A 27,354-nucleotide genomic window follows, 5' to 3' on the forward strand; every position below is an offset into this window, starting at 1 on the left:
ATTAGGAGAAAGGGGTTCTAGCTTGGAGTATGCCACTTTCTAGTTTTGTGACCTCTCTGAGCCTCATTTTTTTTTTTTTTTTGGATATTGGGAATTGAATCCAGGGGCATGTAACCACTCAGCCACATCCCCAGCCCCCCTTTAAAAATTTTTTTTTAGTTGTAGGTGGACCTGACACTTTTACTTTACTTAATTTACTTTTATGTGGTGCTGAGGATCAAACCCAGTGCCTCACTTATGCTAGGTGAGTGCTCTATCACTGAGCCGCAACCCCAGCCCCAGCCCCAGCCCTTTCTAAAAAATCTTTTATTTAGAGACAGGGTCTTTCTAAATTGTTTAGGGCCTCCCTTAGTTGCTGAGGCTGGCTTTGAACTCCAGATCTTCCTGAATCAGCCTCTAGAGCTGCTGGGATTACAGGAGTGAGCCACCCCACCTGGCGTGAGCCTCAGTTTCTTCATCTTTATTTTTTGTGGTGCTAGGGATCAAACCCAGGGCATTGAGTATGCTAGTTTCTACCACTGAGCTACCTCCCCAGCCCAGTTTCTTCATCTTTAAAATGATGATTATTTTCTTGCCCTAATAGTTTTTCAGAACAGTCATGAAAACTTAAAAAAAAAATACCATTAGTTCAAATCCTAACATTTTGTAACTATCCAAGTGCTTTCACAAAGCTTAGTTCGTTTCACCACCCAACACTGAGAAAAATAAAGTGAATATACCCAATTTACAGATGAAGAAAACAGGGTGAAAGGTGAACTAACTTGCTTAAGATCATAGAGCTATTAAGTGGCAAAACCCAAACATAAGCCTTCTAATTTTAAGTTCAAGGAGTGTTCCATATTTGGGGAAAAAGAAATCCCAACCCAGTATAAAGCCTATGAAATGCTTTACAAATATGTTATTACTACTTTGGGGCGAAGGATGAATAAGCCCAAAGAAGCATTGTGCCTGACGCTGAGTTGGGTGACCAGTGAAGGCGTTGGTCCTTTCCCACGGCGCCCCCTGACTCACCTGTTGGACAGGTAGGGGGGAAGGGGAGAGTAATGAGTCTTACCTGCTCAGAGCTAGGGTGGGGCAAGACACACCCCACCCCTTTCATTGGTTCTTCCCTTAGTCTTACTGACAGACCCTTGCCCAATCAGGAGGAAGTAACTTTCTATCTGCCAATAGGTGCAGAGTGAGGATGGGACCTGAAGTTGGAGTCCATCCCCAGAGTCGACAGGCAGTCCCTGGGGCCAATGGGGAGCGCATAAACAGAAGCGGCCGTGGAAGGGGACTGGGCGCGAGGCTCCGCCCCTCGGTGGGACACTCAAGCGAAGCAGCCAGTGAGTTCGCTTCTGTGGGTGGGCGTCTTCCTTAGGGGCGGAGCTTCAAGGGGGCGAGAGGTGTGGCTTGGCTGTCAGGTCCCTTCGCCTTTTGTTCGGTTACTGAGTTGCTGCCTTGGCCAGAGTCCGGAGCAGCCGCCGCCCGAGCGCGCCGAGCTCAGTTCGCTGCCCGCGCCGGCTCCCACCCGGCCCAACCACGACCCGGCCCGGCTCACACACGCAGGTGCGGACAATCAGGGCAGGTAGAACTGGGGAGAGAGAAGGGATGACGAGCGACCAAGAAGGGGGTCCCACCCGTTTTAGGGCAGGTGAGGGTGGGTGCTAGGGAGCGCCCCTTGCACCGGCGGCAGGGGGCGCGCTAGGGTCCTGTGCGCGGCGTCTTGGGGGTACGCGGTTCGGGCGGAGAGTGCCTCGGGGCTTCGTGAGCCCGGGATCCGAGAAGGGCGGGGAGGGATCAAAGCAGGTGCCTCCTGGGTCGCGCCTCCCGCGGAGCCCGGGGAGCTTGCCCGACGCCGCGTCCCTGGCTCCCGCCCCGCGCTGGCGGGGAAGACTTTGACCTGCTCTGCCTGCGTTCCGGAGCTCACTCTGCAGTCGGGAATTGACCGTCTGGGAAACTTGCTGCCGCTGGTCTCTATGGGGCCACCCTCACCCCACCCCACGCGTCATCCTGGCTTTCCCTCCCTCCCTACTCCCCCAGGCCTGGGTGGGGCCCTATTGTCTGCGCCCAGCTTGCCCAACTGTGGGGGCCGAGCTCACATTTTCCCAGCGACGCGGGCCCCACCTGCTGAGCAGGTGAGCGCAGGAGTACGGGGGCCTCCCCTCCAGCTTGTTGCGAACCGTACTTGCGACGCCTCCCTCCTCCCGGGTGGGTGCCGGGCTATGGCTCCTCCACGGGAAGTGGGATGGGGTGACGAGGGGGCTGGTGCCGGGCTCAGTGCTGTTCTGGTGTCTGGCACTCTCGGCTTGGCCTGGGGCGTGCGGGGGAGGGGTCTGCCCGGGTAGAGAGAATTCAGGGTCACCTCGCTCAGTTTCCAGTAGCTGCGCTTCCAGTGTTGATATGGGAACAGCAATACCCTTTTTCTCTAATCTCATATTGTTGAAAAATCACCCTAAACAAACTTTCCAGGAGGAAGTAACCGCGGCGCCTTTTTCTGGGGGTTTTCCTGTTTCCTTGCCCAGAGCTTCCTACAGGCTCAGGGGGTCCTTTTGGAGCAAAGTGCCTTCCCGCAGCCGGCTCCAGGCTGAACGTGGGCCAGTGCCTGCGCTCTGACCCCGTCCTCCCTGCCCCCACCTCCATCCTGTTTGCTGGGCCCCTGGGGCCCGAGGTGGGGCCCGGGGTTGGGGGGGGCGAGAGGGGAAGCAGCTTCTTCCGTCTCTTCCTGCCTCCGGGGACCACCACACCCCCTCGGATGAGGCCTGCGCGAGTGGCTGGCTCTTCCAGGCTCTGCCCCCTCCCCAGGAATGGGGTGGGTGCCAAGCTGAGGAGGGCTGGAGGTGTGATTGTTCTTGTCTTTTTTTTTTTTTTCCTGCACCCCATCCCCCAATATTCCTTAGCTGGCTGGTAATTGAGGCAGAAGAGCTGGGTGCACCGGGGCTTGCTTTCCATTTGATTTGTGAATTATGAAGGTGCATTCTTTCTGGAGGCTTTGCAGCCCTTTCTGTATCCCCCGGTTTCCTGAGAGCCTTTGGTGGGGAAAGTGGGACAGGAGGAAGGTCTTTTGAGGAAGGTTTCCTCCATGCAGGCACCCTGGGGCAGAGCTGCTTTAGCCTCCTCTTCCCCCAGTGCCCTGGGAACCCATCCCCTGGCTGATTTCCACCAGGCTTGCTATACTGGTTTTTAAAAATCAAGTGTGGTCTTTTTGCAGGTAGTTGGAGCCCAGCCTCCTTGGGGGACAAATCAGGAATGTAAGGGCTGGGGCTCTCCCTCAGTCTTGGGGCAGGGGGAAGATTTGGGTGGGGATTATCAGGGCTGCTTGTCCTGATTCCCATGGAAAGAACCTATTGCCTCTTTCTTAGCTGTAGATGGGAAAGTGGGCACCAGGGGTCAGACCCACTTTTCTGGAGTGTCCTGGTGAGGCTCTAACTCAGCCCTAGGAATGGAGGGGTATATATGTACACCCCCAGGTAGCTCCAAGGACATGGAGTTTGTGCCTAAACAACCTGTTTTCCCTCCTCTCTTGCCAAAGTGGGGGAGGAGAAGGCATTGTAATTACGTTGACTAAATGATTAGTTGAGCTAATCTAGTTTGTGACTGAGATGAAAAGATAATACTGAGGAAGTATTGCTAGGAGGTGCCTGGTGAAAACTGGCTATTGACTGAACAGGAGGGAGGGGGAAAGAAATAGGATCCAATTAGTCTTTTCTTGCCAGATCAAGCCCCAGCTTGGGTGACAGGAGCCCTCCCCCGCACCCTAGCTCCACCCCATTCCCTCTGGAACCGCTGTTTGGGCTGCCAGGGCTGAGGCTTGGAGAATGCAGCATGTGGGAATGAAGGAGGTGAGGTGAAGGCTGGCAGCTTCTCCCCTTTGGAGGCCCATGGGGTGGGTGCCGATGAGAGGGGGTGCTCTCCCCACCAAGCGCTACCTTAGAATGACATGGCACAGTTGACTAGTCTGCAGAAGGACTCATTATCTGGAGAGGAGTAGGGGACACCTCTCCAGATAGGGGGAAGTTCTGAGTTCAGGGATTTGGACTTGGACAGAGCTGGACTTCAGTCCCAGCCCAGTGTCTCGTTACTGGTGTAGCCTTGGTCAAAGTTCTCTTGAAGCCTCAATCACCTCTTTGGCAAAATAGGAATAATAAATCCTACCCACTAAGTAAGAACTTGATGAATGGTAACTTGAAATTAAGAAGAGACTGTGGATACCAAGCACTTTCCTCACTGATCTCATGTACTCATTTTGGCTACCCTTAAAGAAGCAGGTGTCATCAATTCCATCCTCTAGATGAGGAAATTAAAACTCAGGGAAGTCAAGTAACTTGCCCAAGGTTGCACAGCGGGACTCAAGCAGAGCCAGAATTGGCATTTGGGTTCTCTGGCTCCAAGCCCAGAGCCCATTCTGCCGTATGGTTCTTCTGCAGCTGTGAAAGGATTTTTTTTTTTTTTTTTTCAGCGCTAGGGATGGAACCCAGGATCTCACATGTGCTAGGCAGGCACTCTACCACTGAGCCACACCCCCAGCCCTGGAAAGAATTTTTCTGCTGCCTCTTTTTGACAGCTTCTGCTAGATTGGGAAGAAGAGAATTCAGAAGGGCCCAGCAAGCTGTGTGGGTGGTAAAGGTGGGGACAGGTTTGTCAGGTGGGGTGACTCATGTCCTAGCTGCCAGCACTCTGAAAACTTCTCCAGTGGCTTGATGGAGGGGTAGCTCCCCAAGGCCAAGGGCTCTGGTGAGTGTTAGGGGATGTCAGGAGGGAAGAGGGGCATAGGTTAAAGCCATGCTGTCCCCCAGCTTGTGCTAGGTAAGAACAGGCTTTCTGGGCCTGTCCCTGCACAGGAAGTGGCATTGCCTGCTTGGCTGGGGCTGGGGCTGTGCCAAGATAAAGAGGGGCTGCTCCCTGGGGAGTGGAGAGAAATGAGAGTCCGACTTAGGCCGGGTGTCTTGCTGAACAGTGTTGGCCTGCGCTTCCAGGCCTTTGTGGAGGGGAATTGGCTGTGCTTTGGAGGCTGGGAGGCCTGGGGGCTGTAGTAGGCTGTTGCTGGGTGGGTGACCTTTCTAGTGATGGGGTGAGAGTCTTGGGTGCTATCAGCCAGAGCTTTGGGCTTTGAGGAAGGAACTAGTATCAGGTTGTCCTGTCAGACCAGCCTGGATCTGGATCTGGCACCTCTGCCAGCTGGGCACCTGATACCAGAATAAGCCTGCAAACCGTCTTAGAAATGGGTTCTCTGAATGAGGCCCTGGGTTCAAACCCCAATACCCGGGGAAAACAAAATAGAAATGGGTTCTCCATGTGTGATGGTGCAGTCTGATTACTGAGCCTCTCGCCACCAGACTGTCACATCCCTTGAGGGCAAGAGGGGATCTCGGACACAGGGATTATGGATCCTTGTGAAGAGAAGACTAAGGGCCTTGGTATAAGAGAGAAGGAAAGAGAAGGAACTCATTCTGGCTCTCCAGAGGGTGATGGACATGTGGTGGTTTTTGTTTGTTTTGGTTTTTGGTGGTCCTGGGGATTGAAACTAGGGCTTCCCACATGCTACGCAAGTGTTCTACCAACTGAGCTATATCACCAGCCCTGGCTTGTGATTTTCTATCACTGAGGACACAAAAGCAAGAAATGGGATTGATTCCCTAATGGAAGGAATAGAGGCTAGACAGGAGGAAGGACTTCTGCACATTATAAATGAGTCGTCTTTTTTTTTTTTTTTTTGGTACCAGGGATTGAGCCCAGGGATATTTAACCACTGAGCCACATCCCCAGCCCTTTGTATTTTTTTTTTTTTTTTTTTGAAACAGGGTCTTGGTAAGTTGCTTAGGGCCTCCCTAAATTGCTGAGGCTGGCTTTGAACTTGAGATCTTCCTGCCTCAGTCTCCTGAGCCTCTGGGAGTACAGACGCGTGCCACCATGCCCAGCTTCCCAATCCTTTAGTTTATGTTTTATTTTGAGACAGAGCCTCACATGTTCCTGAGGGTCTGGCTAAGTCTCTGAGGTTGTCCTCAAACTTGTGGTCCTCCTGTTTCAGCCTCCTGAAGGCATGCGCCCCTGTATGCGACTCACAGATGAGATCTTGCCTTGAAGGAGAGCGATGGAGGAGTGGAGGCTCCGAGTCGACTCTCCTGAGGAGGGGTCGTGCTGTCTGGGAGGGACAGCTCCCTCTGGGTGAGAGTCTGAGGCCTGCTGGGGTCCCTGGGACAGAACATACTCAGTGAAATATTTCATGCAGAAGAAATGAACAATACCAAAAACCCAGCAGAGCTGTCTTGTATCTTTTGGGTTAAGAGCCAGATGGCAGTGAGGGGGACAGGCATCTGTGAAAAGGTTGGCCCAGAGACCCTGTGGAGAGAAAAAAAGCAGTGTGGCTGACTGGGGCAGGTCCTTGGGGTTTGTGTTACTGCAGGTGACATCCTGAGGCCTCTCCTGGGACCTGGTTGAGGTTGGTGGAGATCTGGGGAGGTGGATTGCCCTATTTTCTAGCTATCCTCAGCCCAGCCTGGTGAGAAAGCTTTCTAACTCCTCCCCTGAGCTCAGCCTTGAGGACCCTCCGGGCTGGAAGATCAGCTTTCGGTCTTTATCGACTGGAGACAGTGGATTCTTCTCTATCTCCGTCTTCCCCCGTCTGTCCAATTTTGTGAGCCAACTACTCAGAATGCCCATTTCTTCCCCTTCTCTTTCCTTGGCGCCCTTTTGGTCTTTAGCCTCCATGCTGGGGAGCGCATGCTCTGGACACCATGAGTTTTCACCGAGCCCCTTCCAAAGCCTAGCTTTTCTCTAGGGTGCCCCGTGTGGGGGCGACGCAGCCAGACCTCCTTGACTCTCCCAGGAGAGGGTCAGGTCACCTTCCTGCAGAATCACACACTAAGGAACAGACATCAGCCGGGGTCCAGTTGAGGAGTGGGCTGACCAGGGACCAGGCTGTCCAGGCCCCACCGGCGGTGGCTAGGGGTAGTGCCATGAGGGTGTCGCTATGTGGAATTACCAACACAAGTAGCCCTTCGCTGTTGTTCCTGCTGTGGCTGAAGTGATTTTCCATTCGCAGGAGTCCTAGTTTGGGCTCATCTGCCGGCTTGGGATTGTGCCCACAGAGGGTCCCCAGGAGGGAATGGAAGGTCCAGCTGGAGCCCAATCCAGGGGAGCCCAGAGGTTCCTGAGGTCACGCCACTTGGCCGGGGCATTTCCCTCTCCTACAGATCCCCTTCATTTTCCCACTCGGGTTTGTTTGCTTTGGGCGGGAGCCCAGAAGGAGGAAAACAAATAGCAGCTGGGTCGCCCCGACTCCCAGCTTGTCCTCCAGAATGGAAGTGAGGGTTTTCCTCCGGAAGCTTCCCTGTCTTCTCTCGTCCCCTGCTTGGCCAGCCCTGGCTCCACTAGTGTCTGCCCTCTCGAGGTGACCATTCTGCTGATGCAGACCCCGGTGTCTGCCCAGGACCCTCTAGTCTGCAGCACTTGTTGGTGAGGGTGGGGGTGAAGGAGCCCGGATCTGCCAGCCTGGGGGAGAGGCCCTTTGGGAAGCCCCAGCCTGAAGAGGGAGATAAGGCTCCCAAGGGAAGCAGTGATGTCTGGCTCTCTGTTTGTACCTGTGCTTGGGACTGCTGGCCCCATCTCAGCTGGAGCAGTGGGGGAGGTTATGGGCCAGGACCCTGTTGAACCCAGCTCCCCAGGCTGCTGTATGGGAAAAACCCTTCCCTAACTGGCCTTGCTGTCCCTTGCTGCAGGAAGCGGCATCTAACTGCTGAGGGGGAGTTGAGTGTCTCCACCTGGCCTGGGCCAAGTTGCTCTGCCCGCCCAGGACTGGACATAGCTTCTCTCCAGCCATGCACCCCTGCTTCCTCAGGGGCCTCTGGCCTAGACCTGGGAGGCAGTTCCTCTCCTAGCCTTCATCCAAGGAGTCAGAGAAAGGCAGTCTCGGTCTTGAAAAGGCAGGCAGGCTGCCATCCACCTTGCCCTGCCCCCGCCCCATCTCTACCGCCTCCTGTCTGGTGTCTGTTTCTCTAATGCGAGGAGAATGCTCACCTCTCCTGTCCACAGACCGCTTCCAGAGTCACAGCTGTTCTGTTCACGCAGCTGACTGAAGAAAGGAGTAGCTTGATTGGCTCTGTTTATAGACGAGGAAAATGAGGCTAAGGAAATGGAGTAACTTGCCCAATTGTGCACAGCCAGTGAGGGGTGGAACCTCATGGAGCCCTGCTTGCCTCAGAATGCCCTGCTCTCCTGCCTGCTGCTCCCTCCCGTCACTATCTGAGCCTTGGATGTGGATCTGCACAGGGTGCTGGCCTCTGGCTCAAGGAACCCTGGGGTCCCAGCCCTATAACTCCCTGCCTTCTAGTCCCCAGATGCAGTATTTCCGAGCCTTGGTCCAGCATAGCCTCTCAGGCAGCCTGTCCTCGCTTCTGGTTGTCTTATTGACCCGTGGCCTCCTGCAGCCAGCCTAGCTGTGCCCTTTGCTGACCGTCCTCAGTGGGCGCTAACTGGGGCAGAAGGCTGTCTGCACAGAGGGGTGCATCGAAGGACGAGGTGCACTCCAGGGTACACCCGCAGCCGCTCGTTTCTTCCTTGCAGGCTCCTACTCCATCTGGACTGGGCTGGGAAAGGATCCTTCCCAACCCTGTCAGGGCCCTGTGTCTTCTCTCCTCCTGTCCTTGAGCTGTCCCCCACTGCTCCCTGTGATCTCTCAGCTGGCTTCACCCTCCCCTATTGCCAACAGTAGAACATGCTCTAAACAAAGGCTCCCCCCATTCGGCCCAGAAACCCGCCCTGGTCTGTCTGTCTGTGCCTTCTCCGGCCTGGCTCATGGGCAGGGCCCTCGGCGTCTCCTGCTTCCACCCTGTCTCTGTCCAAGGCAATCGGGGGAGGTCTGACTCCAGGGCCAGGGTGGAATGTAATGAGACCAAACTGGGTGCGGCCCTCCACCCCTGTGAAGAGCCAAATCTGCACTTTTGTTTCTTGTGGGAGAATTTCCCAGGTCTTTCTCAGAAGAAGGGAGGGAGAAAGGTGGGGCAGGTTGATAGTCCTGCTTTCCTGTTGCAAGAATATCTGTCAGTGCGTCCTCTCCTTGGGAAGAGTTCTAGTGCCTATCCACTCCCTGAACCTCTGTCCAACTCTGACCTCATCCTCAGACTTCTCTCATCTGCATGGGAATCCTGGTCACTTATTACTAGGATCTTAGACATCAGCATTCCTTTGAGATGACCTGAGCCACCCTTTCTGTAGAGGAAGCCCAGAGATGGAAAGTAATTGCCCAGGGACTCCCAGCACTTTGTGGAACTGGGTCTGGAACCTGAGATGATTGATGTGCAGCGGGGTGTTCTTTCACCTGTGAGTACCCTCGGCCACATCAGCCCCCTCCTCCCTTGGCAAGAGGGCTCAGCTCCATCAGTCTTGCCTGGTGGACCACGTGCTGTTCCTACTGTGAGACAAACCTGGATAGGAGCAGAACACCACCATCTTCTCCACGGGGAGCCTCAGCCACCCTACCCACCCCACTTTTTTGGTATTAGATATTGAGCTCAGGGGTAGCCTCCCACTGAACTGCATCTCCAGTTCTTTTTATTTATTTTTGATTTAGAGACAGAGTCTCACTCAGTTGCTGAGGCTGACCTTGAACTTGGGATCCTCCTGCCTCAGTCTCCCAAAGTGCTAGGATTTCAGGCGTGCACCATCATGCCCAGCCCATTTCCCTTCCTAGAAGTTGGGTATAAAAAAATGCCTGACCGCAAGAAAGAGATCCATTTGATGTTAAAGGCAACTGGGTGCCTGTACCCCCTGTCCCCATCATTGTCCCTCTGTCCTGCCCTGGGCAGCTGTCTGGCCCTTAGCTTTCCTTGGCTCCAGGCCCAGGCTGCTGGGGGTCATGAGGGGCCTTCGAAGAAACTCCCCATGGCCTGGACCTTGGTGGTGCTTTCTAATTAGAGGCTGGTCCCTGTGACTTGGGGTGAGGACCCCACCCCTCTGGAATGACCCTAGGGTTAGGCAGAGAAAGGGCCTTTCCTGGTCAGAATGGGGCGTTTTGGGGGGTTATTATAACTGTGCTTCACCTTCATCTCAAGTGCTCGGATGTCCAGTTTTCTTCCTCCCCCCAGGGGCAGCTTCTTTGCCCAGATGGCCCCTCCCAAGCTCCTTGGTTCTCTCTTGGGACCTGCCATTGGGGCAGCGGGTGGGATGGGGGAGGCAGGCGGAGCGCCAGGCAGGATTTTCCTGAGTCTGTCTCTTCCAAGCCCCTGGTTTCCTGCCATTGACCCTTGTCTGCTGCCCGGGACAGGGTGCATGGGAAGGGCGGGGGCGGGGGTTGCCTCCCGAAATAGCCATACTTGGCGAATGCCTGGGAGCAGCTGTGCACATCTGGTGGCACAGAGCCTGCCGTCTGGTGTCCTGGGCCTGCTTCTGTTTATCGGCCCGAAACTCTGAGTCACTCAGTGTGGCAGGAGCAGAGGAAGGAGGTGGCTGCTAGCTGGTCTGGCTCTGCCTCTGCCTGTGTGTACTAGGTGCGCTCAGGACAGGGGAGGGGCTGTGCACTGCCATAAAAGGGAACAAGACCTGAGGAATCCTTTGTCATCCTCCTCCAGGGTGGCTCTGGGCTGTCATTGGGAAGAAGTCCCTGGTGCTCTTGTTCCTGGGGTGGGGCCAGGTTGCTCTGGTTCCCCACCCTCATCCCCATCAGTCCCTCATCCCCATGGGACAACCAGCTTGAGGGGCAGGGTGCCAGCCCTCTTCATGGGTAGACCAGCCTGGGGTTGGCTTGCTCTCTGAGGCCACCTGGGACACGCAAAGGCAGCAGACATGGGTGCCGTTCATGCCTGTGCCTGGTCCAGGCTCCGTATCTGTCCATGTGGGAACAGAGTGTGTGCTTTGAAATGGCGCCTACGAGGATGACAGAATCCGTGAGAGGTCTGGCACAGAACCGGCCCTCGTAGCTTCCTGTCTCTCCTCCAGTCACCCACCTCTGCAGGTCAGTCCCCAAGACAGAGGAGGCAGGCAGACCATATGGGTGGTTCACACACCTGCTTCAAAGTATTAGTCAACCTCCAAGCACCCCCAAGTCTCTGCAGAGAGGGTCAGGGGTTCTTGAGGGGCAGTGACCACCCCAGAAGCCTGCCCCACTCCATAGCCCTAAGCCTGGGTTCAAGGTGAGAAAGTACTTCCGGGGGTAAGGCGGTGCCCACAGTGACAGCCATGGCCTCCAACGCTGAACGCCTGCCATTTGTCAGTGCTAATACCATCCTGCGTTCCTGTCTGTCCTAACAACAGCCCCCGGGGAGGTGTAGGTGGGTTTTACAGATGAGGATACTGAGGCTCAACAGAGATGCGAATTTGCCAGGAGTGGTAGCTGAGATCCGAGGGGTCTGTGGTGTTCTCAGCACCGGGAAAGCTTTGAGGAGCCAGGGAGCTGGGAGAGAGGAAGCCTTTGGGGCCCTTTGTGATCCTGCTTGACCCACAAGAAAGTGAGATCCAGGAATCTCTGAGGGAGCCTCTGGTGCCCCAGAGAAACCTGTCTGACAGCTTCCCTGCCCCACCCAGTTCCTGGCCAATGTCTAGAGTGCCACCACCTCACCGCCCCGCCTCCACAGCTTTCCCAGGGGCCCAGTGAAGTAAGAGTGGGTCCCTGGGTTCCCAGAGGCTGCTGGAGGCCCCAAGTGCCTTCTCCCTCATAGTGGGCCCGAGGTCAGAGACGCAAGCCCCGAGTCACACACCACTGCTCCCCCTGGGCCTGGTACCCTTCCATATACAGCCACCTAGGATCCTTGGGGCTATGGTGGGATCAGGGGAGATGGTGGGGTCTAGGAATGGAGGAGGCTGAGGTGGGGCTGGGGGCTGGGATGAAGCTGGGGCAAGGCCACTGGGCCAGCTGACTTCCTGGCTCTCTTGTGCACTCCCACAGCCACCATGGAGGTAATGAACCTGATCGAACAACCCATCAAGGTGACTGAGTGGCAGCAGACGTACACCTACGACTCAGGCATCCACTCAGGTGCCAACACCTGTGTGCCCTCCGTCAGCAGCAAGGGTATCATGGAGGAGGACGAAGCCTGTGGGCGCCAGTACACGCTCAAGAAGACCACCACCTACACCCAGGGGGTGCCCCAGAACCAAGGTCAGCACCTTTGGGGGCTTTTCCATGGGGTAGAAAAACCCAGAAGACCCCTGGAAGAACATCAGAGCAAAGGAAGGCAGACTTTAGGAGGCGCCCTTGGTTTGAGGAGGAGGCATACTTCCTACTCTTAGGGACCTGTGAAGTCTGAATGAGGAGGCAGCTCATGCTCATGGGAGCCCGCCCAATCTGAGGGAGGAGGCTTAGCTATCAGGGTCTCCCGTGTGGGATGGATGCAGACTCTTCTTCCATGAACCCTTAGTGTGGAGTGGGGGCCACCAATCTGAAGAAGAGGCGCAGTTTTTGCCTTCTGTGCGCATGGGAATATGATGGCGAGGCATGATTCCTGCCCTCAGGGGACCTGGGGATTGTGGAAGATGTCCTTTTTGCTCTAGGAGCCTTATGTCTGATGGCAAAAACAGTTCTCCAGCCCCAGGGAGCCCCCAGTCTGGTGGAGGAGGTGCTGAGCTCAAGCCCAGACTAGGCCAGCGTGGGCTGATAGAGATGGGCCAAGTGCAGGGTGGAGTGGCTGACTCAGTTCTGGGGCTTAGTCTCATGGTAGGGGGAGGGGGAAGGGCACCTTGCCAATTCAGGTGTCTCTTCCCTTCTGGAGGAGAGAAACATCTGGACCCTAGGACTGTTGTCCCCAGGTGCCTTCAAGGCCTTGGAGAGGATGAGCTCTGGGACCTGGAAGAGTGCAAGGTGGACTGAGCCTGGCTGGGGCTCTGCAGGGCTCAGCCTCTGCACCCTGGGTCTCTTCCCTGGCCACAGGCAGAAGCCTCAGCTGGGCAGAGCCCAGCACTGTGCTGGGAGCTCAAAGTATAGCATCCAGGTGGGAAGCCACGTAGGTGGTGTCTCCTTGCCCAGCAATTAGAGTAAACTTTCTGCCTGCCTCTCCCTTGGGGCATTGGGACAGTCATCAAGGTGGGGGTGCCTGGGCTCCTACTTGTGGGACTCATGGGGCTCCCCAGGGGCTGGAACCTGGAGGGGGGATCTGAAGTCTCCACTGGGGACTCTAAGAGTAGGGCTTTGGGCTCCTGAGTCTGTCTGTGACCTCTGTGCCCAGTAAAGTGGAAATAGTAATATACTTATAGGTAGTTGTAAGATTAGACAAGAAAATAAAAGAAAAGGAATGAATTCATGGCCAGGTGAATAATAAGTACTTAAAATATTACTTAATTTTATTAATAATTACCACTAACATTTCTGTAGTGAGAGGTGCCAGACACAAGAGACCTTACTTTCCAGAGCAGTTCTCAACTATGATCTCATTTAATTGTCATAGGAATTCCCTGTGCTGGATTTAACAGGTGGGACCCCATTTTACAGATGAGGAATCTTGAGGCATTGATGATCCCCCAGTGCCATGGTTAGGGGCAGAACTATGAATGGTGCTCTGGGAGTTTGGTCAAGGTGGAAGGCTGCCCAGGGGACTCAGGTGGGCTGTCTACACCTCCTGCCCTGCCCCCCGGGGTCCTCCCCATCCTCCTCCTGCAGCTCTGTTCCCATTCTGTTGGCTCTCAGGTGATCTTGAGTACCAGATATCCACGACGGCCAGAGCCAAGCGGGTGCGGGAGGCCATGTGTCCAGGTGTGACAGGCGAGGACAGCTCATTGCTGTTGGCCACCCAGGTGGAGGGACAGACCACCAACCTGCAGAGACTGGCTGAGCCATCCCAGCTGCTCAAGTCGGCCATCGTGCATCTCATCAACTACCAGGACGATGCTGAGCTGGCCACCCGGGCCCTTCCCGAGCTCACCAAACTGCTCAACGATGAGGACCCGGTCCGTGAGGGCCTGGAGGGGGAGTCGGGAGGGAGGTCCTGTCCAGACTCCCCTGGGCCTGAGGCGGCTGACTTGAGTTTCTCTGAGAGGAAAGGGGTCCTGCCTCTTCCTTTCCTCAGTAGTGGGTCCTGGCCCAGCTGCTCACGTCCCCCCATTCTTTCCCAACCTCCAGGTGGTGGTGACCAAGGCGGCCATGATTGTGAACCAGCTGTCAAAGAAGGAGGCATCCCGCCGGGCCCTGATGGGCTCCCCCCAGCTGGTGGCGGCCGTGGTGCGCACCATGCAGAACACCAGCGACCTGGACACGGCCCGCTGCACCACCAGCATCCTGCACAACCTCTCCCACCACCGCGAGGGGCTGCTTGCCATCTTCAAGTCAGGCGGCATCCCTGCCCTGGTCCGCATGCTCAGGTGCTCGTCCCTTCCCACTGCGGGAGCCTAGGGCTCCCCTCACCAGGGCTTCCCCTTCCCTTCTTTGAGCTTCCCTAAACACACTGAGCACCTGCTGTGTGCCAGGTGCAGAAGCACATCTCTCCTGGTGCTCAGTGGCACACAGCCTCGCAGGGGGCACAGGTGTGTAAGCAGCAGGTCAGTTATCAGGGTACAGGTAGGCTGTGGCCGAAGATGCCCGAGATTGCCCGCAGGTAGACTTGTTCCTGCGGCAGGGTTGATGGATGGGTGGAGTTTGGTTAGTGTAGATGAGGGCGATGGTTCCAGGTGGAGGGAGTAGCATAGGTGAGGCCCCTGTGACCTTGTCTTTCCTGTCTTGGGCTGATGTTGAGTGGCCTCATTGCTCATCCAGGCTGGGAGCTCCCTGAGGGTAGAGTTATTGATTTCCTTCCCAGCTGCACCCTTTGCAGGGCCTCTCTGGCACTTACCCTTCCACGTGGTTGTTACCCCACAGGGAAAGGTATTGAGGGGACCTACCACGTGCTCGGCACCAGAGGGGAGCTCAGAAGCAGAAGCGGTCATGTCTAAGTGCTTGGTGTATAAGAGTGGGACTGGGTTCAAGGGATGATGGGATTTGATTTGATTGATACATTTTTTGTGTGTGGTACTGGAATTTGGATCCAGGACCTTGTGCATGCCAGAGACATAACGTTTTAAGAAAGAGCTATTCCCATGGGGGTGTTGGTATGAGGTGGGCTTCCTGCAGAAGGTGAGAATACCAGAGGCAGGGACCTGACTCCTCTGCACCCCTAGCTCTCCTGTGGAGTCAGTCCTGTTCTACGCCATCACCACCCTGCACAACCTGCTACTGTACCAGGAGGGTGCCAAGATGGCAGTGCGCCTGGCAGATGGGCTGCAGAAGATGGTGCCCCTGCTCAACAAGAACAACCCAAAGTTCCTGGCCATCACCACCGACTGCCTGCAGCTCCTGGCCTACGGCAACCAGGAGAGCAAGGTGGGCGCCCCCACCCCAGGCCTGCAGCCTGTGCTTGCGTAACCTCCCACCCTGCCGGCTTTAGGCCTGTGTCCCCTTGTGCTTCTAGATGATGTATATGGCTAAACAGATAAACATGTTTTACCCTGTTTCTGAATTCTGAGAATGATTTTGAGGATCAGATAAAGAAAAATACCCTTATCTTTCTCATAGCTATTGTTATCTTTTTTTTTTTTTTTTTGGTGCAGTGCTAGTAATTGAAGTCCTTTTTATTTTTATTTTGAGACGGGGTCTCCCTCAGTTGCAGAGGCTGATCTTGAACTTGTGATCCTTCTGCCTTAGCCTGCTGAGTCACGGGAATTACAGGCGTGTGCCGCTGTGCCTGGCCACTGCTGTTATTTTGATGTTTTTCCTCAGTGCTGTTCTAAGGGCTTATTTATAAATACATACATCTGGTTGTAGTCATAGCAGTGTGTGGATTTGCATCTGTTTTCTTCCCCTTTTTCTTTCTTTCTTTCTTTTTTTTTTTTTTAACTGGAAACTGAACCTAGGGATGCTCTACCATTGAGCTACATCCCCATTTTTTTTAAAAATTTTGAGACGGGGGGTCTCACTAAGTGCTGAGGCTGTTTTCTAGCTTGTGATCCTCCTGCCTTAACCTCCTAAGTCACTGGGATTGCAGATGTGCACTGCTGCGCCCTGCTGGGTAGAACACTCAGATTGCTACCAGTTTTCCCTCTTTATCTGTTATGAACATCTCTGGGCACATGACTTTTCCCGGAATAGAAAAAATTTTCATCAGCAGGGCTCTGGGCTTTTACCCAGATGGTCTAATTTCCGTTGTCGTCAGTAGCAGTGGCTGTGAGTACAATTTTGCCACGTCCTCGTCAGCACTGGGTATTATCCTTTTCTTAAAATTCTGGCTTACGTGATCATCACAAAAGCTATTCAAGTTTGAGCAGAAGCTCAGTAATGACCGCTTTATCCTATATCTCCCTCCTCCCCTGCCATATTCCCTGCCTTATACCCGTTCTCCCCCTTTCCCCCCAGCTGATCATCCTGGCCAATGGAGGACCCCAGGCACTTGTGCAGATCATGCGGAACTATAGCTATGAGAAGCTTCTCTGGACTACCAGCCGTGTGCTCAAGGTGCTGTCCGTGTGTCCCAGCAATAAGCCTGCCATTGTGGAGGCTGGTGAGTATGATGGCTTCAAGGGTGACCTGTGTGGTTGGAAGGGTCAGGGTGGGGGTCCTGCCCTGTAGCCAGGCTGGGTCAGCTGTGCTCCCCTATGGCTGACAAGACCCCTTTCCCTGCCCCAGGTGGCATGCAGGCCCTGGGCAAGCACCTGACCAGCAACAGCCCCCGCCTGGTGCAGAATTGCCTCTGGACTCTGCGTAACCTCTCGGATGTGGCCACCAAGCAGGTGAGGGAGGTGACCAGGGCTAGGGCCAGCTTCTGCAGCTTCCTGTTTGGGTGTCCAACCTCAGGTGCTGGGGAGGACTGGAGCCTCTGAATCCTCCACCCTCTTAGCAGAGGCTGGAAAGGCCCTGGAGGCCCTCATCCATGTGGACAGGGATTCTAATCCTAATAGGGATCTGGGAAGGGGAGAGGAAGGACCTGACATCTTTAAGCAGCAAAGGTTCAGGTGGCAGCAGAGGCACAGTTTTGGCTGGACCCTGGCCAGGAGCAGCAGCGTACCAGAAGATGGCTGTGGGGCCCCAGTGGCTGAAAACAGCTGAGGGAAGGTGCAGCTCAGTCCCTCCTTCCACCTTGGCCACCATTGCCAGCAGCCTGCCCCCACCCTCCACACTGGGCTAGGGTTCTTGTGGACCTGAGCTTGTTTAACCCTTTCAGCAACCTGGAGATGGAGTATACGGCCCTGGTTAGATGACGAAACCAAGGCTCAGGGACTTAAGTAATGTCCTATGGTCATAGGTAGTAATGGCAGCTGGCGTTCCAGCCCCGGATTGTGTGTCTCCAAAGCCCAGGGTCTTTCTGTCCTATCACAGGCCCTCATGGCTCTCCCTGGAGAAGTAAAGCTTCCAAACTAGGGATTTTTCCTGAAAGTAGGTTTGGCTTAGAGACCTCTGGAGACAAGAGGGCAGCAGGGGAGGCCAGAAAAGTGGGAAGTGTGTGACAGTGGGTCGCCTGGTCACAGAAGCATGTGACCTCCTTGACAATCTCCTCTAGGCCAGAGGCCTCCATTGGCCAAGATGCCCTTGGCCAGGGCAGGGCTCTGCCTCATTTGAGGGCCCAGGGACAGGTGGGTAGGATAGAGGAAAGAGTGTGGAGCTTAGTAACAGGCCTGGGTTCGGACCATAGCTGTGTATCTGGGCAAACCCCGCCACCTCTCTGAGCCTCTTGGCCTTGCTTGCTCTAGGGATTAGTAACACCCTTTCCCAGGGTATCAGCAGGTCATGGGATGAAAGTTCCCAGGCATGTGCAGGCAGGCCTACCCCTTTAGGCCATCAGCTCCGCTTGGACATACTTGGAAAGGCTTCCTGTAGCTGGCACCCCCTCACTCTCCATGCCATTCTCCCTACCCCCAGGAGGGCCTGGAGAGTGTGCTGAAGATCCTGGTGAACCAGCTGAGTGTGGACGATGTCAACGTCCTCACCTGTGCCACGGGCACCCTCTCCAACCTGACCTGCAACAACAGCAAGAATAAGACTCTGGTGACACAGAACAGTGGCGTGGAGGCGCTCATCCATGCCATCCTGCGCGCTGGCGACAAGGATGACATCACAGAGCCTGCTGTCTGTGCCCTGCGCCACCTCACCAGCCGCCATCCTGAGGCCGAGATGGCTCAGAACTCTGTGCGCCTCAATTATGGCATCCCAGCCATTGTCAAGTTGCTCAACCAGCCAAACCAGTGGCCACTGGTCAAGGTACAACTCCCCTGCCTGGGGGTCAGCGAGGGGAGGCAGCTCCCTGTGCAGGCCAGGCGCTGCATTGGTAAAGCGGCCCCAGATACAGTGGCTCAGATAGGCCAAAGTTCATTTCTCTCTCATGGAGCAGTTTAAACCCGATTGTCATCAGCTTTGCCCCAGACGCAGATGATTTCTGTCCTGTGCCTCTGCCACCCCTAGAGCAGAGCTTCTCAAAGTTCAACGTGCACACGTGTGGCCTAGGTTGGGGAGGGGGTCTCATTCCTCTGCAGGAGCTGATTCAGTGCCCCTGGCTGGGCCTGGGAGACTGTGTTGCTAACAGGCTTCCCGGGGATACTGCTGGTCCACAGAGCACGTTCCTTATACAGAAGGTTAGATGACAGCGTTGCTCCCACGCGGATGGTTGGATTGTGTGCCCCCACCATGGGGAAGGAGTGAGGCCTGGGGCCAGCAGAACATGGACCCACTCTGGCTCCCGCCCCAGAACCTGGTTACTGGGCCTCATCGAGATGTAAGGAAGTTAGGAAGAGTCACCACCAGCCACATGGCTACATGTCCTGCTAAACTAGGACAGTGCCAAAATGTAAAAGAAAGGGAGCGCTCTGGGGGTGGGTGCTCAGTCCCTGCCCTGGGGAGGTGGGAATGGGGGGGTGGGGCCTCTTGCTCAGGGGCTTTCTGATAGAGGAGGGATGTGTATCCTTTCTCATAACCAGTGGGGGAGTGATGGCAGGCCAGGGGCAGCCAGGCAGGGGACAGAGTTATGGCAGATGGGGTGTGTGTTTGTAGGAACAAGGAAAAGAGCCCAAGGCAAGGTGACATCTGGTGCTAGGGAGTGAGAAAACTACCATTGACGAGGGTTTCGTGAGTGCCACGGGAACTCCACTACCCTGGGGGTGTGCCACTTGCTAAATATTAGACAGTTGAGCGGTGCAGATGAGAATGACGCTCAGCGATTATACACACTGAATTTAAAAAATAGATCTATAGGGGCTGGGTTGTGGCTCCGAGGTACAGCACTTGCCTAGTATGTGGGAGGCACTGGGTTTAATTCTCAGCACTGTATATAAATAAATAAAATAAAGGTCCATCAACAATTTAAAAATATTTTTGAAAAAAGAGCTATAATGAGAAAAAAATGGTGGCGAGTGTGATCCCCTCCTTGTTGCTTGGTCCTTGCTACAAGCCAAGGTGCTGATCGTATTTACATCCTGACCCAGCAGCTAAGTGACGAGTGACACCCTGTGTTCCCATCCTCATCTCTCACATGACTTTCATCCCTGCCCTACCAGTTTCTTGTTTTGAGCATCCAGTGATGTGACAAATTGCTTTGCCAGATCCTGAGGGGCTCTAGGAGGTCAGAGTGGTGGCTGTGAGTCAAGGTCCCTAGGGAGGGGAACTCATCCTGGAGCTGCCCTGTTGGAAATTGATTGCAGTATGAGTGTCACCAAGCAGGAGGCTTTGGGGTCAACCGTGGCAAAGATTTCCTGATAATCAGGGTTTGGGAATTAGAAAAGCAAGCGAGCTGGGTGCAGTGGCATATGCCTGTAATCCCAGCTTCTCAGGAGGCTGAGGCAGGAGGACCACAAGTTTCAGGCCAACCTGGACAACTGTCTCAAAATAAAAAAATAATAAGCATTGGGGGTGTAGCTCATTAGTAGAGCACCTGGGTTCAGTCCCTAGTACTACAAGAAAAGAACAGAAAATTTAGACGAGAGGACTCACGGGTCCTCCACAATAAGGGACCCAGGCGGGGAGTGATCTCGTCCTCTGGAGATCTCCCAGTGTGTGTGTCTGGCCTGCAGGGCAGAAGAGGTGACAGCAGAGGAAGGAAATACTGAAACTGGGAAACTGGGGTCCTCTAGATGCCCAGGAAGTACCCCTGATCTCTGCCCTTTTCCCACCAGGCAACCATCGGCCTTATCAGGAATCTGGCCCTGTGCCCGGCCAACCATGCCCCCCTGCAGGAGGCGGCCGTCATTCCCCGCCTTGTCCAGCTGCTGGTCAAGGCCCACCAGGATGCCCAGCGCCATGTGGCTGCAGGCACACAGCAGCCCTACACCGTAAGTGAACTTGGTGGCACCTGTGACAGCCCTCCTTGGGTGTCAGGGCGTCCTCAATGTTAAGTGTATATGTAAAGGAGGAGGTGGGCTGCATTGGATGTTGATTCCAAGGACCAGTGAAATCTGTCAGTCTGTCATTGTGGGGAGGAGTGGTGAGCTTGTTCAAGGGCCACCTGTCCTTATGCCACATGCTTCCTCTCGTGCAGGATGGTGTCAGGATGGAGGAGATTGTGGAGGGCTGCACTGGAGCCCTGCATATCCTCGCCCGGGATCCCATGAACCGCATGGAGATCTTCCGGCTCAACACCATCCCCCTGTTTGTGCAGGTGAGTCTGGGGCAGGTGGGCAGGGGAGCTCCCCTCAGCCACTGCCAAGAGGGCAAGATTGGGAGTCATGGGTTTGGGAGGCCCAGGCCAGGCGTTGAGAGGTCTCTGGAAGGGAGTGGCCACACCAGGAGTGAGTACCCAGGCAACTCACAGATGCGATGGGTTTCTAAGCTCAGAAGTAAAGGAAGAGATCACAAACGAAGAAACAAAAATCTTCGATTCAACCACAGGAACATTAGGTTGTCAGAGACAACCTAAAAAGTAAACAGCAAACTGGGAAAATATGTTCAAGTACCACAACAGGCAGGGGTTCAATAGCCCTCGTGTTAAAAGCTCATTAATACTAAGTCCCAGGAGTTAGATGCAGGCAGAGGCTACAGGTAATTCCCAGGAGGCTCATACACAAACAATGCTCAGCCCCAGGAGTTTAGAGAAATGAAACTTGTCCCCCAGCAAGAGCCCATTTTCTACTATCAAATTGGCAAAGGAAAATAATTGAGTGTGCCCTGCGCAGGGGACAGTTTGATGAAATAGGCTCATACCCTGCTGGTGGGGAGCAGTCTGGAAAGCAGCCTTGCAGTATTTATAGGGAGCTTTGGAAATATTCATATTCCTATCTTTCAACCAACTAATTCAAATCCAAGACTATGAAATAATTTAATGTCACTTAGAATATGGACAAAAATTGGGGCTGTGGTTGTGGCTCATTAGAAAAGCGCTTACCTACCATGTGTGAGGCACTGGGTTTGATCCTCAGCGCCACATAAAAATAAATAAAGGCATTGTGTCCATCTACAACTAAAAACAAATTTTAAACAAATAAGGACAAAAATGTATACACAGAGATAACAATTACAATGTTACTTACAGTATTTAAAAACAAACAGCAATCCCAGAGGCTTGGGACTCTGAGGCAGGAAGGTCGCAAGTTCAAAGCCAGCCTCAGCAACTTAGCAAGACCCTAAACAACTTAGTGAGACCCTGTCTCAAAAAAAAAAAAAAAAAAAAAAAAAGTGTGTGTGGGGGGGGGCTGGGTATGTGACTGAGTGGTTAAGCACCCCTGGGTTCAATTCTTGGTACAAAAAAAGAATTTTTTGCTTTTAAAAATTTTCTTATTAATTGAATTAGCAGAGTAAAGGGTTAGTGCCATGGCTTCCTTCCATAGTGACCTATTGTTCAGTCTCATAGCACTGCATTTAGTCTTCAGCATTTAGTCTTTCTCTCAATATGAATGCATACATGTTTAGGAAAAGTTTAAACATAATACATAGGAAAATGCTTTATTCCACTATAGCAAGTGAAAAAGGCAGGAATCATCAGAATTATATACAGTGGACAATAATTGGCCTGTGATAAAAATGCAGCAGGAATATGGCAATGTGTTAGCAGCTGCCTGTCCACCGGGGGAATCATGGCTGGCTTGTTCCTTTCCGCCTCTTTATGCCTTCTTGGGCTTTTCGCATTTTGTGGCATAAGCTTGGGTTAAACCCAGAAAGGGGTGGGCAGGGCTGTGGGCCGTGCTGCCTGGCGGGCCTCATCCTCGGGCCCTGCACTACTCCCTGTCCTCTGTCCTGTCCTCCAGCTCCTGTACTCATCAGTAGAGAACATCCAACGTGTGGCCGCCGGGGTCCTCTGTGAGCTGGCCCAGGACAAGGAGGCAGCCGATGCCATTGATGCCGAGGGGGCCTCTGCCCCTCTCATGGAGCTTCTGCACTCTCGCAACGAGGGCACTGGTGAGGGGCTGGGCTGTGGGCCAGGGAGGGGAGGCCAGCCTTGCTTCCCCAGCGGTGGCCGAGGTAGCATGGACTTGGCTGTAACTTCCCTCTCTGCTCAGCCACCTATGCTGCCGCTGTCCTGTTCCGAATCTCTGAGGACAAGAACCCAGATTACCGCAAGCGCGTGTCCGTGGAGCTCACCAACTCCCTCTTCAAGCATGACCCCGCCGCCTGGGAGGCTGTGAGTATCCGAGGTTGAACTGGAACTTCTGGGGAACCTTCACCCGCATCCTTGGCTTCACAGATTTTTATATTGTTTTTGGATCATTTTTGATTTTCCTTAGCAGATGGAGTCAGTAGATGGAACCATGTATTTGCCCCCCGCCCCCACAGTGCTGGGGATTGAGCCCAGGTCCTCGCACATGTCAGACAAGCCTGTTACCACTGAGCCACCTTCCCAGCCTCACCTCGTATCTGTTTTTGACCTAAAATAGTAGCAATTTCATTTTGCCCAAATGGATATAAAAGGTTTGAGGAAGGGCACCTTTTTCTTCTCTTTGCAGAGCTGGGGACTGAACCTTGGGCCTTGTGCATTCCGAGCAGGCACTCTGCCACTGAGCTCTACCCCCAGCCCAGGTTCCCTTTTTTAATTTGTGCAAAGATGCTAGCAGTGTCCTGGGCCTGACTGGGGCAGTGCCCCGTATTCATTCTTTAGTTCTCTTCCTGCCAACCCCCCCAGATCTGGTTCTGTGGGAGCCCCCAAGCACGAGACCCACACCCTGAGGAGGTGCCCAAGGTCATGAGTTCATCATCCTCTTCCGCCAAGAGATCTCCACTTTGCCTTAGACCCTTTTTTAGGAGTCCCTCCCTGTCCCCAGCCGAGAGCCAGCCCAGAGCGTGCCTTTGCAGACCTCCTGCTTTCTCTCCCTCCCCAGGCCCAGAGCATGATCCCCATCAATGAACCCTATGCCGATGGTAAGTGACCAGAAGTCTTCAGGATTCCAGAGAACCTAGACTCTGGCAAGTGAGAGGGACGGGAGGACACATCATGGCGGCCACTCTGTGGTCTCCACCTGGACTCCAGTCTAGATCCCCTGGTGTGGGAGTTTGGGAAGGAGGTAGGGCCCTTGGTGGTGGGCAGGGGTAGAGGAGTTGGCTGAGGGCTACCTAGACCAACTCCTGTGGCGTGGCCTGCAGACCTCTAGACAAATTCCCTTCTTGTCCCTAGACATGGATGCCACCTACCGCCCCATGTACTCCAGCGATGTCCCGCTTGACCCCCTGGAGATGCACATGGACATGGATGGGGACTACCCCATTGACACCTACAGCGACGGCCTCAGGCCCCCCTACCCCACTGCGGACCACATGCTGGCCTAGCTGGCCCCACCCAGTACGGCACCTGCTGCCTTGCGGCCCTGCGCCTGCTCACAGGCTGCCGAGGTGCCTGTTTCTCCCTCTCATGAACCTCCTTCTGATGGGAGCCCTCCATTTTCTCTGCTGAAACCTTGGCTTCTGTTTTGGGGGGGAAGGAGTATGGGAGCCCCTTGCCGCTGAGCTTCCCAAAGTAAGGCATGCTCTGGCTGCCTCCTCCTTGTACCTTTGCTTGGGGCTGGAGTCCTGCTCCTTCCAGCCTCATCTTTCTAAGGAAAGACAACTGGCCCTTCTGGGGTGGTGGGCGAGTGTCATGGGAGTGGCCTGAGCTTTCTGGGGGACACCAAGTCCCTGGTCCCTGGGTCTGTGCCCCTGGCAGATGCGGTTCCTCGCCTGAGAGGCTCTTGTGCAGGAGATGGGGTGAGACAGAAAAGTGCCTGAGCCGTGGGAGCCCGGGCTGTGACTTCCTGCTGGACTCCACGCCTTCCGAAGTCCTCCCAGGGTTTCTTGGGATGGTGTTCTGCCCCTGCTTTTCTGTCCTGGGCTGTGGGTTCAGGGCCCGCCTGACCTCCCTGCCCCACTTCTGTGGCCGTGGCCGCTAAAGCTTTAGATTCAGCCACCCACCCTGTGTCCCCCAGCAGCCCTCCTGACCTGTTTGTCCCCAGTTGCCTGGACCCTCCTCTGGGTCAGGTTTTCTCACCAAACTCCCCTGACCAACTGCTCTGAGGCCCCAGGATCTCCAGGACCCAGGCTCAGGGCCCAAACCCCTGAAATCCAAAGCTTCTTTTGAAAAATTCAGGGACCTTCCAGGGAGACAGGACGGAGATGCAGAAAGTGACTCCCCTACTCTAACGGACGTCCACCAATCTCTCTAGGATCCTAAATTGACTTCTGCCCCTCCTGGAGAAGCTCTGGGGACATCTCCCACCCTGACCCCCCCCACTGCCCCAGCTGGCCCCCAGAAGTGCTCTTGCTGACCCCTCTGGTGTGCGGTGAGGGGCTTTCTCTTCCCTTCCTGTTTCAGACTCCCCTACCATCCCTTGCACATGGGTATGGGAGGGTGGCAGGGGTCCCAGCCGAGAGTGTATTATTATCGCTTTATGTTTTTGGTTATTGGTTGTTTTTGTATAGACCAAAGCAAAGAAAATAAAAATAACACACAGATCCGGTGGAAACCACTTAGGGGTGGGGTATGGGAAGATGAGGGACCTCCCCCGTTTCCCTCCTTGGCTGGAACCTTGTGTCCTCGTGGCTGCCTGAGGCGTGGGGAAGACAGGGCAGGAACCGTGGGAGAGAAGGGAGTGTTGGAGGAGTCAGTTTAATCCCCACACAGCTGCAGGGCTGTAGCTTGGAACCTTCAGAGGAGGCTAGGACAGGGCAAGACATGACAGGGGTGAGTCCCGCCCTCAGGGACGCCAGGCCTTGTTCCTCTCTAATGGGCAAGCTCCTTTCTGGCCTCTGCCTCCAGTCCTGCTTTGTGTGCAGATATTGTGCTCCCTGTGGCCTCCTGCTTGGTTCTTTGCCCCTCTGGTCTGCGGTGGGCCCTCCCCAGCTCCCGCCTACTCCCCAAGGTGTCCCCTGCTGCCGACTCTGCACTCAGCCATGTGATGCCAGCCGGTATCTTCTGTGCTGTCTCCTGCTACCTGGACTTTGCTTGTGCAATCTCCCCCTCTGCCTGGCCTGCCTTCCCCTGCTCATCCAGTAGCATCTGACCCTAGGAACAACCCCAGACTGAGCTGTGCACCTTTTCTTCCATGCTCCCTGGTGGTACAGACTGTCATTTCACCCGTCACGTTGTTCTGTGAGCTTTATGTTGACAGTTCCCTACCCACAGTGCTGGGTTCTTTCTGAAGTGGGCTGGTCCCAATGCACCCGGCACACCTGAGACCAGGAGGTACTTGTGGCTGCCCTTGCAGGGCTGCTTTCTACACCTGGCTGGAGTCGGTCAGGGCTGGCTGGGCCATGGAGCCTCAGTGGGATGGGGTGTTGGACCAGAGGCAGGCAGCCTGATTAGGAGGTGGCAGGATAGTCCAAGCACAGGGGATGACACACTGAACTGAGCTCTGCTGACAAGAACCTTTGGAGGGGAGAGGGGACATAGTGTTCAGGGGCCACAAGGAGGAAATTAACAGTGCTCATTATCTGTTCTCCATGTTCAGGACTTCGGCAGAAAACACCTGAATTGGGAAATTTGCAAACTTGATAGAGGGACAATTTACAAATATGTGGGTGGTATAGTATAGAGCCAGGAAGAGGACATACCCTGGGCTAGTTACCGTGGCCTCACCAGGCTGGAGCCTGAGGCAGGAAGTGGGGAATGTGTACTGGGAGCAGGACCCTGAGGATGAGGCTCCTGATAGGAAGCTGTGACCTCAATCCCTCCTGCTGGTGATTGCTGTTGGCCAAACTCAGGCAGAAACCAGAAAGCCCAGCGCAGAGTGGAGAAGAGCTGGAGAGACCAAAAAAGATACCCAGCCAACTACCACCCCATCTTCTCAAAAGAGGCTGTTGAGAAAGGATTAAGCCTCCTAACAGAAAATGGGGGCAAGGGAAAGGAGGGGGCAGGAAGCAGCTTCATGTTGAAGGTTGATTCTACCCACCATCAAGCTTCACACAAGGCTCTGAGCTTCCTGGCAGCCTGGTCAAAAAGGAAACAAGGGGTCTGGGGTTGTAGCTCAGTGTTAAGAGTGCTTGCCTGACGTGTGGGGCACTGGGTTCGATTCTGAGCACCGCATATAAATAAATAAAATAAAGGTCCATTGACAACCAAAAAAAAAAAGTAAGATTAAAAAAAAAAACAGGGCTGGGATTGTTGCTCAGCGATAGAGCGCTCGCCTAGCAAGGGTGGGATCCGGATTTGATCCTCATCACCACATACAAATAACGGCATTGTGTTGTGTCCATCTACACCTAGAAAATAAATATTGAAAAGTTACTCATTTAAAAACAACAACAACAACAAAAAAAAAAAACAACAAAAACAAGGCAAGTTAATTTCCAATGGCATGAGTTGGCCACTTGAATTGTCAAGAACTGTTGGAGTACTGCAGTCCTGAGAAAGTCAATTCACTTCTCAGAACCTCAATTTCCTCATCTATAGAATGGAGATAGGGCTGGGGGCATAGCTTAGTGGCAGAGCATGTGCTTAGCATATGCAAGGCCCTGGGTTCGATCCCCAAAGCGCACATGCTTGCTCACACACATGCACACACACACATGGGATAAGGCCTGCTCTGCCTACCAAGTGTGAGCCCAAAGTGAGAAATTAGGGGATTTTCCCTGCAGGAAGAAGGGAAAAGGGCAAAATCTGCTTCCCAGAGAGGTTTTCCCAGGACATCCACCTCAGGAACAATCTGGCATTTGCTGGCACATATGACCAACCTTTGCTGCAAAGGAGGCTGGGAAATGGAGCATTCTAGCTGTACACAGGGGTCCCTTGAAAAAACCAGGGTCTGGCAGTAAGAAAGGGATCGTGGAAGACCCTGGGGTCTGGTCTGCCACAACCAGGAAATGATCTCCCCACACTAACCACACTTCCTTTGTGGGCGGCTTGGTCAGGGAGGAGGGGAGAGCTGATTGTGCTTCTTCAAGACCAGAAGGGGAAGCGTCTGGGTCACGTGGCAGACAGACGTTGGAGCAGCCACAGCCAAGGAGTAGGAAACCTGGCTCAGTCAGTCCTGAGGGAGGTCTGTCACCTGCCCAGTTGACATTCCTACATTGGAATCAGTGATATCAATGGAGACACAGACACCTAT

The 27,354-nt window shown here is 54.3% G+C and overlaps 1 protein-coding gene across 2 annotated transcripts; it reads left to right on the forward strand.

Annotated features, from left to right (window-relative positions):
* The first annotated feature begins 1,416 nt into the window (after nt 1-1,416).
* Jup (junction plakoglobin) lies at nt 1,417-24,763 on the forward strand. 2 transcript variants are annotated; one of them, XM_027947203.2, is made up of 14 exons: nt 1,417-1,548; nt 11,858-12,070; nt 13,592-13,851; nt 14,024-14,262; nt 15,055-15,256; nt 16,286-16,430; nt 16,556-16,659; nt 17,786-18,124; nt 20,029-20,184; nt 20,391-20,510; nt 22,093-22,243; nt 22,345-22,466; nt 23,161-23,200; nt 23,454-24,763. In XM_027947203.2, exons 2-14 carry the CDS (start codon nt 11,863-11,865, stop codon nt 23,603-23,605), a joined length of 2,238 nt encoding a protein of 745 aa, XP_027803004.1. In that variant the 5' UTR covers nt 1,417-1,548; nt 11,858-11,862; the 3' UTR covers nt 23,606-24,763. The 2 variants fall into 2 exon arrangements, with proteins under 2 accessions (XP_027803004.1, XP_071460162.1); XM_071604061.1 differs by lacking the exon at nt 1,417-1,548 and adding an exon at nt 2,041-2,117.
* The last annotated feature ends 2,591 nt before the right edge of the window (nt 24,764-27,354 follow it).

The sequence above is a fragment of the Marmota flaviventris genome, chromosome 17 (genome assembly GCF_047511675.1).
Source record: "Marmota flaviventris isolate mMarFla1 chromosome 17, mMarFla1.hap1, whole genome shotgun sequence".
Lineage (NCBI taxonomy): Eukaryota > Metazoa > Chordata > Mammalia > Rodentia > Sciuridae > Marmota > Marmota flaviventris.